The sequence below is a fragment of the Lampetra fluviatilis genome, chromosome 54 (genome assembly GCF_964198595.1).
Source record: "Lampetra fluviatilis chromosome 54, kcLamFluv1.1, whole genome shotgun sequence".
NCBI lineage: Eukaryota > Metazoa > Chordata > Hyperoartia > Petromyzontiformes > Petromyzontidae > Lampetra > Lampetra fluviatilis.
In genome coordinates, this window is record NC_136328.1 from 7,770,387 (window position 1) to 7,783,625 (window position 13,239).

Consider the following 13,239-nt stretch of genomic DNA (forward strand, 5'->3'; position numbering starts at 1 on the left):
GACATCGACAATCTCCCCCCCACCAGCAGGAAGACTTCTTCACAATTCTGACAAATCGCCCGAAGCTGGTCGTAATCACCAGCGAAACGTCGGACTCGATTGTAAATGTTGTGGGTTCACTCGCCACCACACCGATGGACGATGAACTTCTTTAGCACCGTACGTAGCCAACCGCGCTAATCGGAGGTTAGGGGGACGGACACAAAGTTCTAAATAAATTAGTGCCAAATAGCTAATTGCCACGTTTTGTTCACGTGACAAACCATTCCTAATCGGCTGTTTGTTGGTGGTGGTGGGTTAACGACACATTTCTATTCACGCGATCCGACCCAAAAACCTTGATAGCTCATCGGATTGCTGCAGTCTAAATATTCTGAGATTATCTTCACGCGTGGTTCCCGGGACTCGTGGGGGTCGGAGCACTAACCAAGTGCAACGAATGAAGAGGCGGCAGTGCACAGAGGAGTTGTATAAATGTCTTTTGTTACAGCTTCAATATCGACTGCAGCGAGATACATGATAAGCACTTTACATTTCAATAAAGTTCACCGTTAAATACTGTACTGGGTATTGTTCCATGTTGAGTTTTGGGCAGTGTGGGTGGCACTAAGCAAATATCCCCCAAGTGGTGAATATTTGTTGATGTTGCTGTTGTTGGTCTATTGTATCCTGTTGCTATTTTTTTTTTATCATACAGGGTTAACAAAAATATTTACTTAACATTAAAAAACAACGTTTGGAAAGATCCCAATAGTAAAAACATTTTTTTGGCAGGTTGTTAATAGTTCTACTTGCTAAGCACATATATAAGCTTTTATACGGCTTGTAGTTGTTTAAAAAAGTGTACAATTGAACAATCGATTATCCCTGGTTAAAATTTCATTTAAAATGCACAGTGACCGCCAAAACGGGGACTTCCTTTTAAAAAATTTAAATTCATGGCTTAGATGTTAATTTTTATTGTCTCCCATTTCCAGTTCATGGACGGTTTCCGAATTTGATTCAACGTGTGTTCAGTGTGCGGTCGGATGAAGGACGTTTACCATATTTTAACAGACGTCATTGACACTCCGTCGTACATAATTGTAAAATACTGTAAACAAATTAAAGGCAATTTTTTTTTCTATTTTTCTTTCTTCCCCTCCTCCCCCCCGCACCCCTCCCTCATTATTGCAAAGGACAGGTTATTTTTTAAAAAAGCAGAAAAATAAACCATCATACGGAAAGAGCCCTCTCGTGCGAGTTAAAACGGAGGCTCAAATTTATTTTCTTGGAACGGTACCCTAGTAAAAACTAGTCGGCTGTTAACTAAGAAAAATAATAAACACAAAAACCGCAGTCGCATGAGGACCACATTGAAGATACAAAGCCGTTTGTACAGGCAGACAGATGCTGGAATATTAAAACAAAGAAACGTGGGGGAGTGCTGCTCTCAGACGGAGTGTTGCGATGTCCAGAGCAATGGTCAAAAAGCCAATCTCACGTGGCCACCACCACCACCGCCGCCACCCAGGTGACCCTGTGAGTGTGCTTCGGACCGCCGGGCTCCTCAGAAGATTTTTCCCTTCTTCTTGTTCTTCTCGATCGTTCTGCGGGCGGGCAACGGTCATGGGAGGGCGCACACAGAGAGAGGGGGGGGGGGGCTGTTAGGGGTGCGCTACGCTCTGCCATCACAAACTCGACGAGTTTAGTTTTCAGGTTGCAGCGCGCGGAGCGCAAGGCGCGGAGGACTCGGAATCAGAATATTTGTTCATACCGGAGGAGGAATGCGATGAGCTATAAAGCTCTTTTTCACCGATGTTCAGTAGGGGCGGGGTCAGACTGATGGTTCCTGCCCAGCCGATTAATGGTGGTCAACTGTGAGCAGCCACTAACAGAGGTATTGAGATTTTTGGGGGCCCAAAAACAGCAGAATGTACGTACATAATTGTATATGTTGATTAACCGTGAATAACCCAACCGATAATAGATATCCATTGTCATTTATATGACTTCATTAATCACCCGCCCCCCCTGGTCTTTGCACCTAATTGGCTCAAAAGTGGCGACATCACATTTATCCCGCCATTTAAGACCAAAACACAATTCTGTCTGTGGCCTGATGAGGCTGGTTGTAATTACCGGCAAAAACTTTGTACTCGATTTGGAAATGTTATGGGTTTACTCTCAAACACACCGGTGTGCTAAACTCGTCACTAATTGCCAATTTTTGTTTACGTGACAAACCTTACCAACAGGTTTAACGACGCATTTATATTTACACGATCTAAGTACAAGTGTGTGTGCATGTGTGAATGTGTTGGTGCATGCAGGTGCGCGTGTGCACAAGTGTGAGCATGTGCACGTGTGTGTCAGCGTGCTGGTATGCGTGTGTGAGTGCTGGTACATCTTGTATGCGAGTGCTGGTACGTGAGTGTGAGCTTGCTGGTACGTGTGTGTGCTGGTCTCTCCAACACGAGTGACGATTATCTGAAACGGTCCTGGGCCTCCCCGAGGTCGACTCTGCCTCAAATGAGTACCTGGCACGGTGTGCAAACATCGCCACTGGGGAGACAAAGGCGGCCGGGCGTGGTGCTGGCCACTCACCCACCCCCTTTGTGTGCTGTGCCGACCTTCATCGGTGATCGCTAACAGCACTTGCCCAAACAGCCCATTAAGGCTAGATGGGGGATCTTTGTCTTTGGTATGTGTTCAAGTGTGCTGGTATACGTGTACGAGCGTGCTGATACGTGAGTGTCCTTATACATGTGTGTGTGTTGGCTGATACGTGTGTGTGTGTGTTGGCTGATACGTGTGTGTGTGTGAGAGAGTGCTGATAGGTATGTATGTGTGTGTGTGCTGGCTGACACGTGTGTGTGTCAGAGTGTGCGCTCACTTAGTGTCAACTCTCTGCTGCTCCAGGGCGAGGATCTGTGCCTCCCAGGTGCTCTTCTCGTCCTCAAACTGGCGCCGCCGCTCCTCCATCTCGCGGTGTTGCGCCTCCAGGTTGCGTTTCATCTGCTCGTGCCGGCGCTGCAGCTGTGGTTCACGCATGCGCGGGGCACAGTGGATAAGAATCGGCACTAATTGATTGCTCAATGCAAAACACAAAACCACCGTGAAAAGTATATCGACAAATCAAGGAAAGAGATCAAACAAAGACGCACGCACGCACACGCGCGCGCACCTGTGTTCATATTCTGTATCGATTCTAAAAGCGTTAGTTTGTCAACTTCAGCTTGCAAGGGATCGCAATATACAAGGCCATCTCTCCAGCCGTGAGTCTGTCATGCTCTGCTCACCCCAATCGCTCATTTCGCTCAACTCTGAACAAAGGCCAAAATGTTACCCTCTTAGAAATTCTCACGTTCGAGACACGCCGCGAGTGAAGAATGTTGAGCTTTTTTTTGTAATCGTGCTTACCCACATACGTAAACACGCCTGCAGACGAGATACACAGCGACGGACATCTTTCAAACCCAGTCAGAAAATCTTGCGGGGTGGTGGCGGTGCGTCAAAATCAGTTCTCGTGATGTCGAAGCAGTGAAAAGATGAATGTCAGTTCAAATTTAGATTTTCAGAATGGTTTTATGAGGACCGGTGCGTTATGCCGCCAGAAGCTCCATTTAAACACACAAAGACGAAGATCCCCCGTACAATCTTTTAACAGACTCTTTGGGCAAGGCCAGCACCACGGTCGGCTGCCTTTGCCTCTGTAGTGCCAATGTTGACACATCGCAGCAGGTACATCGGTAAGGCCGAGTTGGAATTGGGGGGAGGCCCAGCAGTGCTTGTTCCAAATATTCGCCACTGTTACGTGTCGTGAACGGGAATCGAACTCGTAGTGCATTGCGTGAACCAACAACACTGCCACTCCCCCACAATGTATACACAGGCGCTTGGCTACGTAAGGTGTGAAAGAAGTTCGATGTACGTGTTTTCATAACGCGAATTGGATGAATATATTAGGGAACATTTTTTATTTCTAACACAGATGCGAAATGGGTGGAACGCGTTTGAGTGACCAAGCGGTCGTATGTCTGCCTCGGCGTAGCATCGCACAAGGAATTGGGATGCTGCTGGATGCTTCTAGATGCTACCCACGGCGCCTCGGCCTTTGTTCAGCCTGCGTTACGCATCTCACGTGTTATCGCGGACTACATTACCCTATATATATGATTTATAATAACGCCATTTTTCCAAAACGCCGCGTCATAGGCGTTTACACACACTCAATAGTACGTATGTCGCACATTAGGAATGGACCACTCTTTTAATTATGTCCTTGTGCAGCAGCAAGGGAGTAAAGTGTGGTTCTGTGAAAGTCCTGATGTGCTGTGCAGTGCATCAATGCATGTGTGTACAGCAGCTTGTGATGACTGAGTTGGGCCTGTAGGTGGCTGGCAGGGTTAATGATTAATCGGACTTGGACACCAGCCACGTGGTTAATGGCGACTCGGAAGAATTGCTGTGTGTGACACGTGCTGGTGCATTTTACAGAGTGACGGTGCTGTTCTTCACAAGATTAATATTAACCACAATAAATGTGTCTGCCCTCGATTTGGAGCACCTGCCCACGTCCTTCATTTCGAGTGTGCACACGTACCAACACAAGCGCGCACACGCACACACGGACACAATAAGTGCCATTATCCGGTGTGTTACCTCCTGCTCCGAGTCCATGAGCTTCTGCTGCTTCTCCTTGACCTTCATGAGGAACACCTGCTCCATTTCCTTCTCCATCTTATGCATCCGGAGTTTGTGTTCGTGCTTCTCCTCCTCCATCTGGGCCATGGGGCTCCTGCAAACGCCGAGAGAGGTCCAGCGATAACGTATGCGGCGCAAGGGCGCATGTCACCCTCACACAAAGACTAAGAACCCCCCCCACTATAGCTTTTAACAAACTGTTGGGTCAAGTGCTCTTAGCGACCTATGAAGGCACACGAAGGAGGCCGGTGGCCAGCACCACGCCCGACCGCCTTTTTTCTCTCTAGTGCCGATGTTTACACATCGCACCAGGTAGTTAATTGAGGCCAGAGTCGACCTAGGGGAGGCCCAGGACCGGTTCATGATATTCGTCACTGGTGGTTGGCCGTGAGCAGGAATCGAACTCGGGTCTCCGGGTTCATAGCGCAGCGCGCTAACCACTACACTGCCGCTCCCCACACACACACGTACACACGCACACTTACACACGTACACACACGTACACACACGCACGTACACACACACACGTACACACACGCTCGTACACCAGCAGGCACTCTGGCCACCACTAGCTGTAGCCACGGGGGTGGTTTCCAAATGGACAAGACTGGCCCTTAAAGGCAGACAGCCCAAAAAAACGAGCGGGTCTCATGTTACAGATATGCACTGAGGCCGCGTGGAGGGCCGTTCCACATTGGTTGGAAGCTTAGGTAGAGATGACAAAAGACGTATCTGGAAGCGAGTGATCTCACTGCAATCACAGTGTCTTGGAAGGTATGGGAGTAACACGGCAGGTACATTATGAGCGTGTGTCCAACTGTAACTTTAACTTTTGTTGTTGTTGTCACATTTTTTTACTTCTCGTTGGACAGCCCAGAACACTTATTCTACGTAAAGGGATATTTGGTTCCCGCGTTTTGAAGGTCCTTTGCTCAGAGTGCACCAGTTTTAAAGTGGCTGATGATTAATTGGCTATTTAATAATCGATTATTAATCTTAACCGAGTACACAAATTCATCACGAAGCGTCGTCGATCAGAATGTTAACAGCAACATAAATAATAACTCCTTCCCGTATGTGTCTTCCCGCATAAAAAACACACACGAGCATTTTGTACAGAACTCTTCGGCCGCACGGCCTTCTTGGAGAGCATCGTATCAGCAGCATTGGTTCAATACAAGCAAGCTCTGGGCAAGTTTCCATACTCAGTGTCTCATCAGCAGTCAGGACTGCGAGAACCAATGCTGGTGAACTGCCCAATGTCCATAAGACAAGGGACCCTTGCCTATTTAATTAGATTGATTAATAGTATTAGCACGACATACTATAAATATTGCAGGTTCGATTGTTGTTGATCGGGGTTATTTATACAGTCGAATATGATCGACATTTGAAAGCAAATGAACATGATCACATACACTTGAATCCTAACACAAACAAAGACAAAGGGAAATATGTCCCGTATAGCCTTCACAGACTGTTGGGGAAAGAGTTGTTAGCGAGCACCGATAAAGGCCGGCACGGCACACGAGGGGGTGGGTGCCCAGTACCACGCCCGGCCGCCTTTGTCTCCCTCGTGGCAGTATTTACACACCGTACCAGGTACTCATTTGAGGCCGTGCCAACCTGGGGGTAGGGCCCAGGACCGGTTCACATATTCGCCACTGTTATTGATTGTTGAGTGGGAATCGAACTTGGGTCGATGAGTTCGTAGCGCAGCGCGCTAACCGCCACCCCCCCACCACACACACCCCGCCAAGCACACTCCAAGTCAGCCACACACAGGCAACACACACTCAAAGCCACAAAAGTGGTGGCGGCACACAAGAGTAGGTGCAATCAAACAAAGCACTTTGGGAAACGACGAGCACGTCGTCTTTGATTGCAGCCGTCGTAGTGAAGTCTCACGAGGTGGAGAGAAAGACGGAATAAGAAAAAAACATTTTGAGTCCTTCAGGAGGACAAAATCATTGATTACCAGCCCAGGAAATCACATTGGAAGAGAAAAACCCGGGGACTGTACAGAAGGGGAAGCGGTGAAAACGTTCCCGCCATGGAACGTTTAAAAGCGCGACGGTCAAATGTGAACCCATTTATTTTGCATATATTCATGTATCTTGAACTTCTTTCGCACCGTACGTAGCCAACCGTGCTAATTGGAGGTGCGGGGGGAAGACAACAAACTAAACATAAAATGCAGTTCTAAAGAAATGAGTTCTAAATTTGTATTTTTCAATTTTTCTTTTCAGTAGAGTCAACGATAATATCAGTGTGCGGCGATTCGGTGCAATTAATAGAATAAGGGCGGTGGAGCGGTGGCACGGCGGTTAGCGCATTGCGGTACGACTCCGGCGAGGTAAGTTCCGATTCCCGGCCACGGTTAACATCAGTGGCGAGTGATATATGAACTTGACCTGGGCCTCCCCCCATGCTCTACACCAAACCGGCACCGACCAGCATGGTGAAGTATATTGAAACCTCTGACCAACAGGGAATGGGGAGCGGAGGTCTTTGTCCAGCAGCGGATTGGCAAGGGGCTCTTCATTATTGTTTAAGACGTGCAAAGACTTCACACGGTCTCATTAAAAACTTTTTTTTATGACCACCACCCCCCTGCCTCGTTCATTCAGCTAATTGGGACGCAACTTCTCCATCGTTATGAGGCATTCTCAATCCACTTTTGGCTTTCAGGATCCATGTACAACAGGTGGGAAAATTCATAATATAGGTTTTTGGGTCAGATAGCGTTATTTATAAATGTGTCGTAACCCTCCACCACCCGACACGGCCAAACAGTAAAAAATGTGTCACGTTTTCAAAGGACAAATTAATTGACTTAATGTTTCATGTTTCTGCGTTGGAAAAATGTTCCATTCGACTTCACGTTAACTGGGACCTTATTCGTCTGGTTTTCCCCAGTGCCCATTTGTAAAGAACACCAAAGCCTGCTTTAAACCGAGATTCACTTGGCTCTGTCTGTTTGAGTCCCCGAGCGCTAAAACCGTGACCCGAGTCCTCCCAGGGGTTAATGTTAGTCGTGGTAATGTTAGGTGAAGTTTTAACATCACATGCAGTTCCTGGGGTGACCTTTCAAAATTACGGTAATCACGAGAGACATAGGTGCCCTTGGGCGCTGCTCTGGCACATCGCTGGCAAGTGGTAACTGAACCTGGCCAGGGCTTCCTTTGGGTAAACTCAGCCTTAAACGAGTACCCGGTAGGGTCTGTAGACATCGGCAAAAGGCGGAGGCCAGACGTGAGTGACTGGGCATAGTGCTGGCTAGAATATTTCTCTTTTACGCCATGCCAGCAGCCTGAGATATACTTTCTGCCAGCACTTGCTCGTACGGTCTCGCACAGCCAAAAGGGGAGATCGTGCGTTTAGTTTTTGTTCCAAACGTCGGCAACACGTTTAGTCTGTCATTACCATAACTCTTGAAAGGTACCACACATTAGGAGAGATAAAGATCCCTTGTGGTTTCCCAAGAAGGTTAATTTGTAAGAAATCCAGTGTTAAACGGTGTCAGTGGCATTAAAAAAAAAAATACATTTCGCACTTACATTCCTGCAATGCCTTCCCCTCTATAAAACACAAAAGGTGACACACAATGCTTGTTGTGGTTAAACTCCAAACACACAAGTCACATTAATAACCCACGCGCCGTTATACGAAACGAGCTGGGTTAGTTGTTGCGACGTTCGGCTGTTCGTGGCAAACAGCGCTGCTTGCACGTTCTGCATTCTCAAAGCCGTTGGAAACATCACCCCGTCGGGTTAATTCCATGGCGAAATCAATCAAAGATTAGGGCGGCATTTTACGCGACGTTTGATCGGTATTGCTCGCTCATCGTCATCATCACCACCACGTCATGCCCATCGTACCAACGCAGGGCAGACCCAATGATGACCACGTGTGGGCCAGAGGTCCCTTGCACAGCTCAGCAATTGTGTTTAAATCGTCAGCTGTGCGCGGGCCCTCTCATTAAACTATAAACTTTATATATTTTTTATTTTATTTTACCAGCTCTTTAGATAGCATGTTTCTAAATGTAGAGGGAAAAACCGGAGGACCCGGAGAAAAATTTACACGACCATGAGAACATGCAAACTCCAAATATAATGGAGTTGGGGTCGGGATCGAACCCACGACCTCCTGCATACCAGGCGAGGTAGTTAACATCTCACCGCCATAGCTCTGGAACAGATGAGACATCGTCTGCTGGAAATAATTATTCGAAATCAGGTTTGGTCAAAAATCTACTGGACTGATCCGGTATGGAATGACCCCATTGTTAAACACACGATTCAATCAACGATTATATTATTCAATGCACATCAAAACGCTGCTGCTTGTCAATGGGAGGGGGGATGTTATTTTTCAGCAAGGTATAGCAGCATGCCGTGCATTAAATACTCTTGTGACTCTTGTCGGAAAAACATGCGGCCACTGAGAGAGAAAATAACCGTCAACCAATGCATCGCGCAGATCGCCGCATTCAAAATAATTGTAAAGATGTCGTAAGACTGTAGCAGGTGACTATCTGAAGCGGGTCAGGTGAGCCTTGGAGGGTAGGTAAGACCAAAGGACAGTTGGGATGAAACAGCAGATGAGGCGAGGGAATGGGTAGTGAAGGTGACGACATAGAAGGTGAAGGGCGAGGATGACGGGCAGGTCGTTGTGAGGCTGTTGAGCAATTTGGGCGGAGCGGTGGTGCAGCAGTTGGGTGAGACGAGGGCGAGTGAGTGAGTTGGCGGTGGGCGAAGAGAGACGCTGGGTAAGCAGGGCAACACGGAGGGGCAGGGGCCGGCAACGCAACGCGACAGCACCCACTTGCTGAGCTGCCCCTTGGAGCGGTTGTTGTCGACGCCGTTGCAGGCCAGCGCGGCCAACTTGCGGCTGCGGAAGTTCTCGTAGTGGACGTTGTTGGTCACGTCCTTGAGGTCCTGCATGTGCGTCCTAGCGTCAGGGGCGCGGTCGGGTGTGGGATGGCAAACAATGAGGCGCGACAAACCGGCAGCCGCCGCAGCGAACAAGCGTCACGCTCAACGTCACTCAGAACAGACTATACACAATTACGCAAACAGTATAAACGAGAGGACGTAATAAAAATGTAACAAGTCATTGCAAACAAGACAAAATACACCACGCGACATCGTCTCGGTACGTCATTGCGAGAGATTTTTATCGTTGCGTGCCTAAACCTCGGCAAGCGTTAGGCGGTGATTATCACGCAATTAACATTTTGCAGTGGTTTTACTTTGGAGAAATTGGCCTCTGCCATGGGCACGTGGAAATTCCATCACTGGCTCAGTGCCGCCAACGGAGATGAAAAAGAGCTTTATAGTTCATCGAATTCCTCCAGCATAAATACATATTCTGGTTTTCTATAGGAACCATAGCTTCCTGCTACACGCAATGCGCTCCTTATAATGAAAGCCAAATATATTTCAGTGCAGGACCCTCCTGTAAGAGAGAACAATAATCTAGATTTGTTTATTACACACAAGGGCAATATATCTACACTGCACCGCCAAGACTTACCTAATCAGCATGTTGCGCAGGAGTGTGAAGTCGCAATGATCCGCACTCTCCACTGTTCAGAAATAAAGGCACAGCAGAGAACGGCATATACACAATCCTGGCCAGCTTCGCGATTAGTACATTACGGGTTCATGGCGAGGTTTAGGGCAATGTCCACGACTGCACCTTTATTGGCGACATTGCTGACCGCCGACCGACCCGAGAGACTAATCCCTCAATTGGTCAACGTCGGTCACTGCGCACAAACCGGTTCGGTGGCGTAGAGCGAGGTCGGCATGGACCTCTGGTGTACGAAATAAAATGTCCCCACCCCCCCACTGCCCACCCTCCCCCCCCCGCCGCCCCCCCCCCCCCCCCCCCCGTACAATTCCCCATCTTAGTGGCTCCAGCAGTTGTGCCTCCCTGGCCAGTGCTTCCTGGTGTGGTTGCACTGCCTGCACACTCACCACTGAACTGGCAAACAGAGGTTGTTGTTTTTTGTATTATCTCTGTAATGGGTATCTATATATCTTAGCACCTGTTTCATTCCCAGAAAGGGTGAAGCCCATTCTTATTTTTATCCCCCCCCCCAATCGGAGGTTATATTTTTCACAATTCGGCGCAGCTGTAACTCCGGCAACCGTCGCACAAATCCAGGGGTCACGACCGACGTCCATGTTTGATGCTCTGCCGACACGCCCACGCACGCACGCATCCCCGTGTACGCATGTACGCGCGCGTCCCCACGCACTGTACCTTCCACGACGCCCCACGGGTACTGGCGGCCCCGCACGCGCTTCCCGTTCACCTCCAGCACCGTGTTGCTCCCCACCACCGCCAGCGGGATGTTGTCCTGCCGTAATCGATGGGGGCGTCGGTTAAATTGCATAAGCGAGCTTTGCCTCCGACCGCTCTGCGGCGTGCCGGGATCACGTCGGGTTCTGTTCGTCCCTGCGGCGGCCTCTTATGGGAGTGTACAACTGTGCAAGCGGGCCAAGAGTGCGCGGAAGGCACATTTGTTAAAGAGTTAATAAATGTGCCCTGGTACAATGAGTTAACCCCACTTGTACCAGGGCCGATCCGGGAACCAATCCTAACATCACGGTGTCAACGGTAACGAGACGTTCATGCTGCGAAATCACTTATCTTAAATGACAAACCGTGTTGCTCATCTCTCTACAATGTCGATAATAATCTTCCCTTAAGACAAGCCCTTTTTCAATCCACTGCTTGATTAAGGCATCCCTTATGCTGTGTCCATCCTGGGGGTTTGTTTTACTGTATTTCACCAGGCTAGCCGGTATGGGTTGGTGAATAGAGTGGCCAAAGCGGTTTGTTTCGCCTCATATCATGAGCGAGCAATGTTAGCCATGGCTGGAAATTGCCGGGTTCAAAGGGCAAAGTGCGAACCACTGCAACCTTTCCCCTTCCACGAAACTTTACTTAAGACAAAGTTTCTAAAACATCCCACTTGTATTTCTGTAAAGCTGCTGTTTGCGTTTAGTTTGTTGCCCTTCCACCCGCACCCCCGATAAGCACGGTTGGCTACGTACGGTGCGGAAGAAGCTCAACATAAATACGCACATACTTAGACCACCACCTCCTGAAGCTCGCCTATATTTCTTCCTTCTAAACACCAGGCCACAGCTGGTTTGGGAAACTAGGCGTGGGCATTACGGTGGCATGGTGGGCATGGGCAGAGGATAAAGTAGGGGCCAAGGCCATGCAGCCTCATTCACATATAACTTGCATACTGGCTGTGACCGTGGGGATGAAACGGGAAGGGTGTGAGGTCACAAACTCAGTGATCGCGTGGACGGGGGCGAGCGACGTCTGCGTAAAGGTTGGGGGGGCGAGCACGCAACGGCCCGGGGGGGGCGAACGTCAGCGGTGCGTTAAAATATTCAACACGTTGAAGGAATTAAGGGTCCGTTAAGTTTCTTATCCTTGAAAAAAATAAGTATCTCATGCAGCACTGATGTACTGGTTGATGATTAGTGCACCCGAGTGTTAAACATTTAGCAGGTCGGACAAGGAAAGAAAAATAAGTGTGCGCATATATTATTTAGGAATCGAGCAACGGGCGATAATACTGTTCGTGAAAATTACTCCGGCTGCCTCGTCCGGCCGGGCGACGTTGTGGCGAGAGACCGCGTGACTCATCCCTGTTGGTTCAATACAATTGCCACCACTTTGTGGGAAATGAACGATGATTGGCTTGCGGAGAGACAAAGGGAAATATCTCCCGTATAGCCTTCACAGACTGTTGGGGAAAGTGCTGTTAGCGAGCACCTATAAAGGCCGGCACGGCGCACGAGGGGATGGATGGCCAACATCACGCCCGGCCGCCTTTGTCTCCCCAGTGAGCGGGACTTGGGTCGGCGGGGTTGTAGCGCGGCGTGCTAAACACTACACTACCGCTCCCCACACCACACGCCCTCTCTCAAGAGGTGGATATAGGCAAAGGGAGGGTGGAGGGGTGGGGTGCAGTCTCCGAATTTCAAACAATTTCATTACATGCAACATTGAATGATCTTCTCTGGTGATTGTGAATAAAATACCAATTTCCAGGGTCTCAATGGTTGGGTGTAATCTCTCCATCGCCCCCCCACCCGACCCTGGATCTGCCACAGGCCCCCTCTATCACCTGCTTATTAAACGACGACTCAAACACGAGGTTAAGAAGCGACAAGCGTGGATAAATACCTTCACTTTCTTTGCCAGCTTCTCGTCGTCATCTTCCACATCGGGAAACTCGTAGATTTTGATTTTGTGTTCCACAATTTCTTTCATGATCTGCAAACAAAAATAAAAACAAACACCCCCCCCCCCCCGGCATAACGGCAGTCCGATTAACATCATATCAGATTCTTCACACATCTTCCTAAATCTGATTTTCTTTCACAGAATGTACGGCATTCATTTGTTAAAATATTACACAGTGTGGCACTTCCTATTAAAAAAAGTTTTAGTTTTAATAGCAACTAGCAGGAATACAACAGATGGCCAAAATAATGACTTGATAGTAGAAGT

General features: G+C 48.6%; 1 protein-coding gene across 2 annotated transcripts in view; it reads right to left on the minus strand.

Annotated features, from left to right (window-relative positions):
- Positions 1–451: 451 nt before the first annotated feature.
- SEPTIN7 (septin 7) overlaps positions 452–13,239 on the minus strand; it is a 56,934-nt gene continuing 44,146 nt past the window's right edge. The window contains exons 6-13 of one of the 2 annotated variants that reach the window (XM_078879688.1): positions 12,913–13,002; positions 10,963–11,059; positions 10,228–10,279; positions 9,517–9,642; positions 8,247–8,267; positions 4,645–4,780; positions 2,876–3,018; positions 452–1,589 (exon numbers count right to left, since the gene is read on the minus strand). In XM_078879688.1, the coding sequence (XP_078735814.1) occupies positions 1,550–1,589; positions 2,876–3,018; positions 4,645–4,780; positions 8,247–8,267; positions 9,517–9,642; positions 10,228–10,279; positions 10,963–11,059; positions 12,913–13,002 (705 nt within the window). In that variant the 3' untranslated portion in view covers positions 452–1,549. The remainder of the gene's footprint in view (positions 1,590–2,875; positions 3,019–4,644; positions 4,781–8,246; positions 8,268–9,516; positions 9,643–10,227; positions 10,280–10,962; positions 11,060–12,912; positions 13,003–13,239) is intronic. The other variant, XM_078879689.1, reaches the window with a different exon arrangement.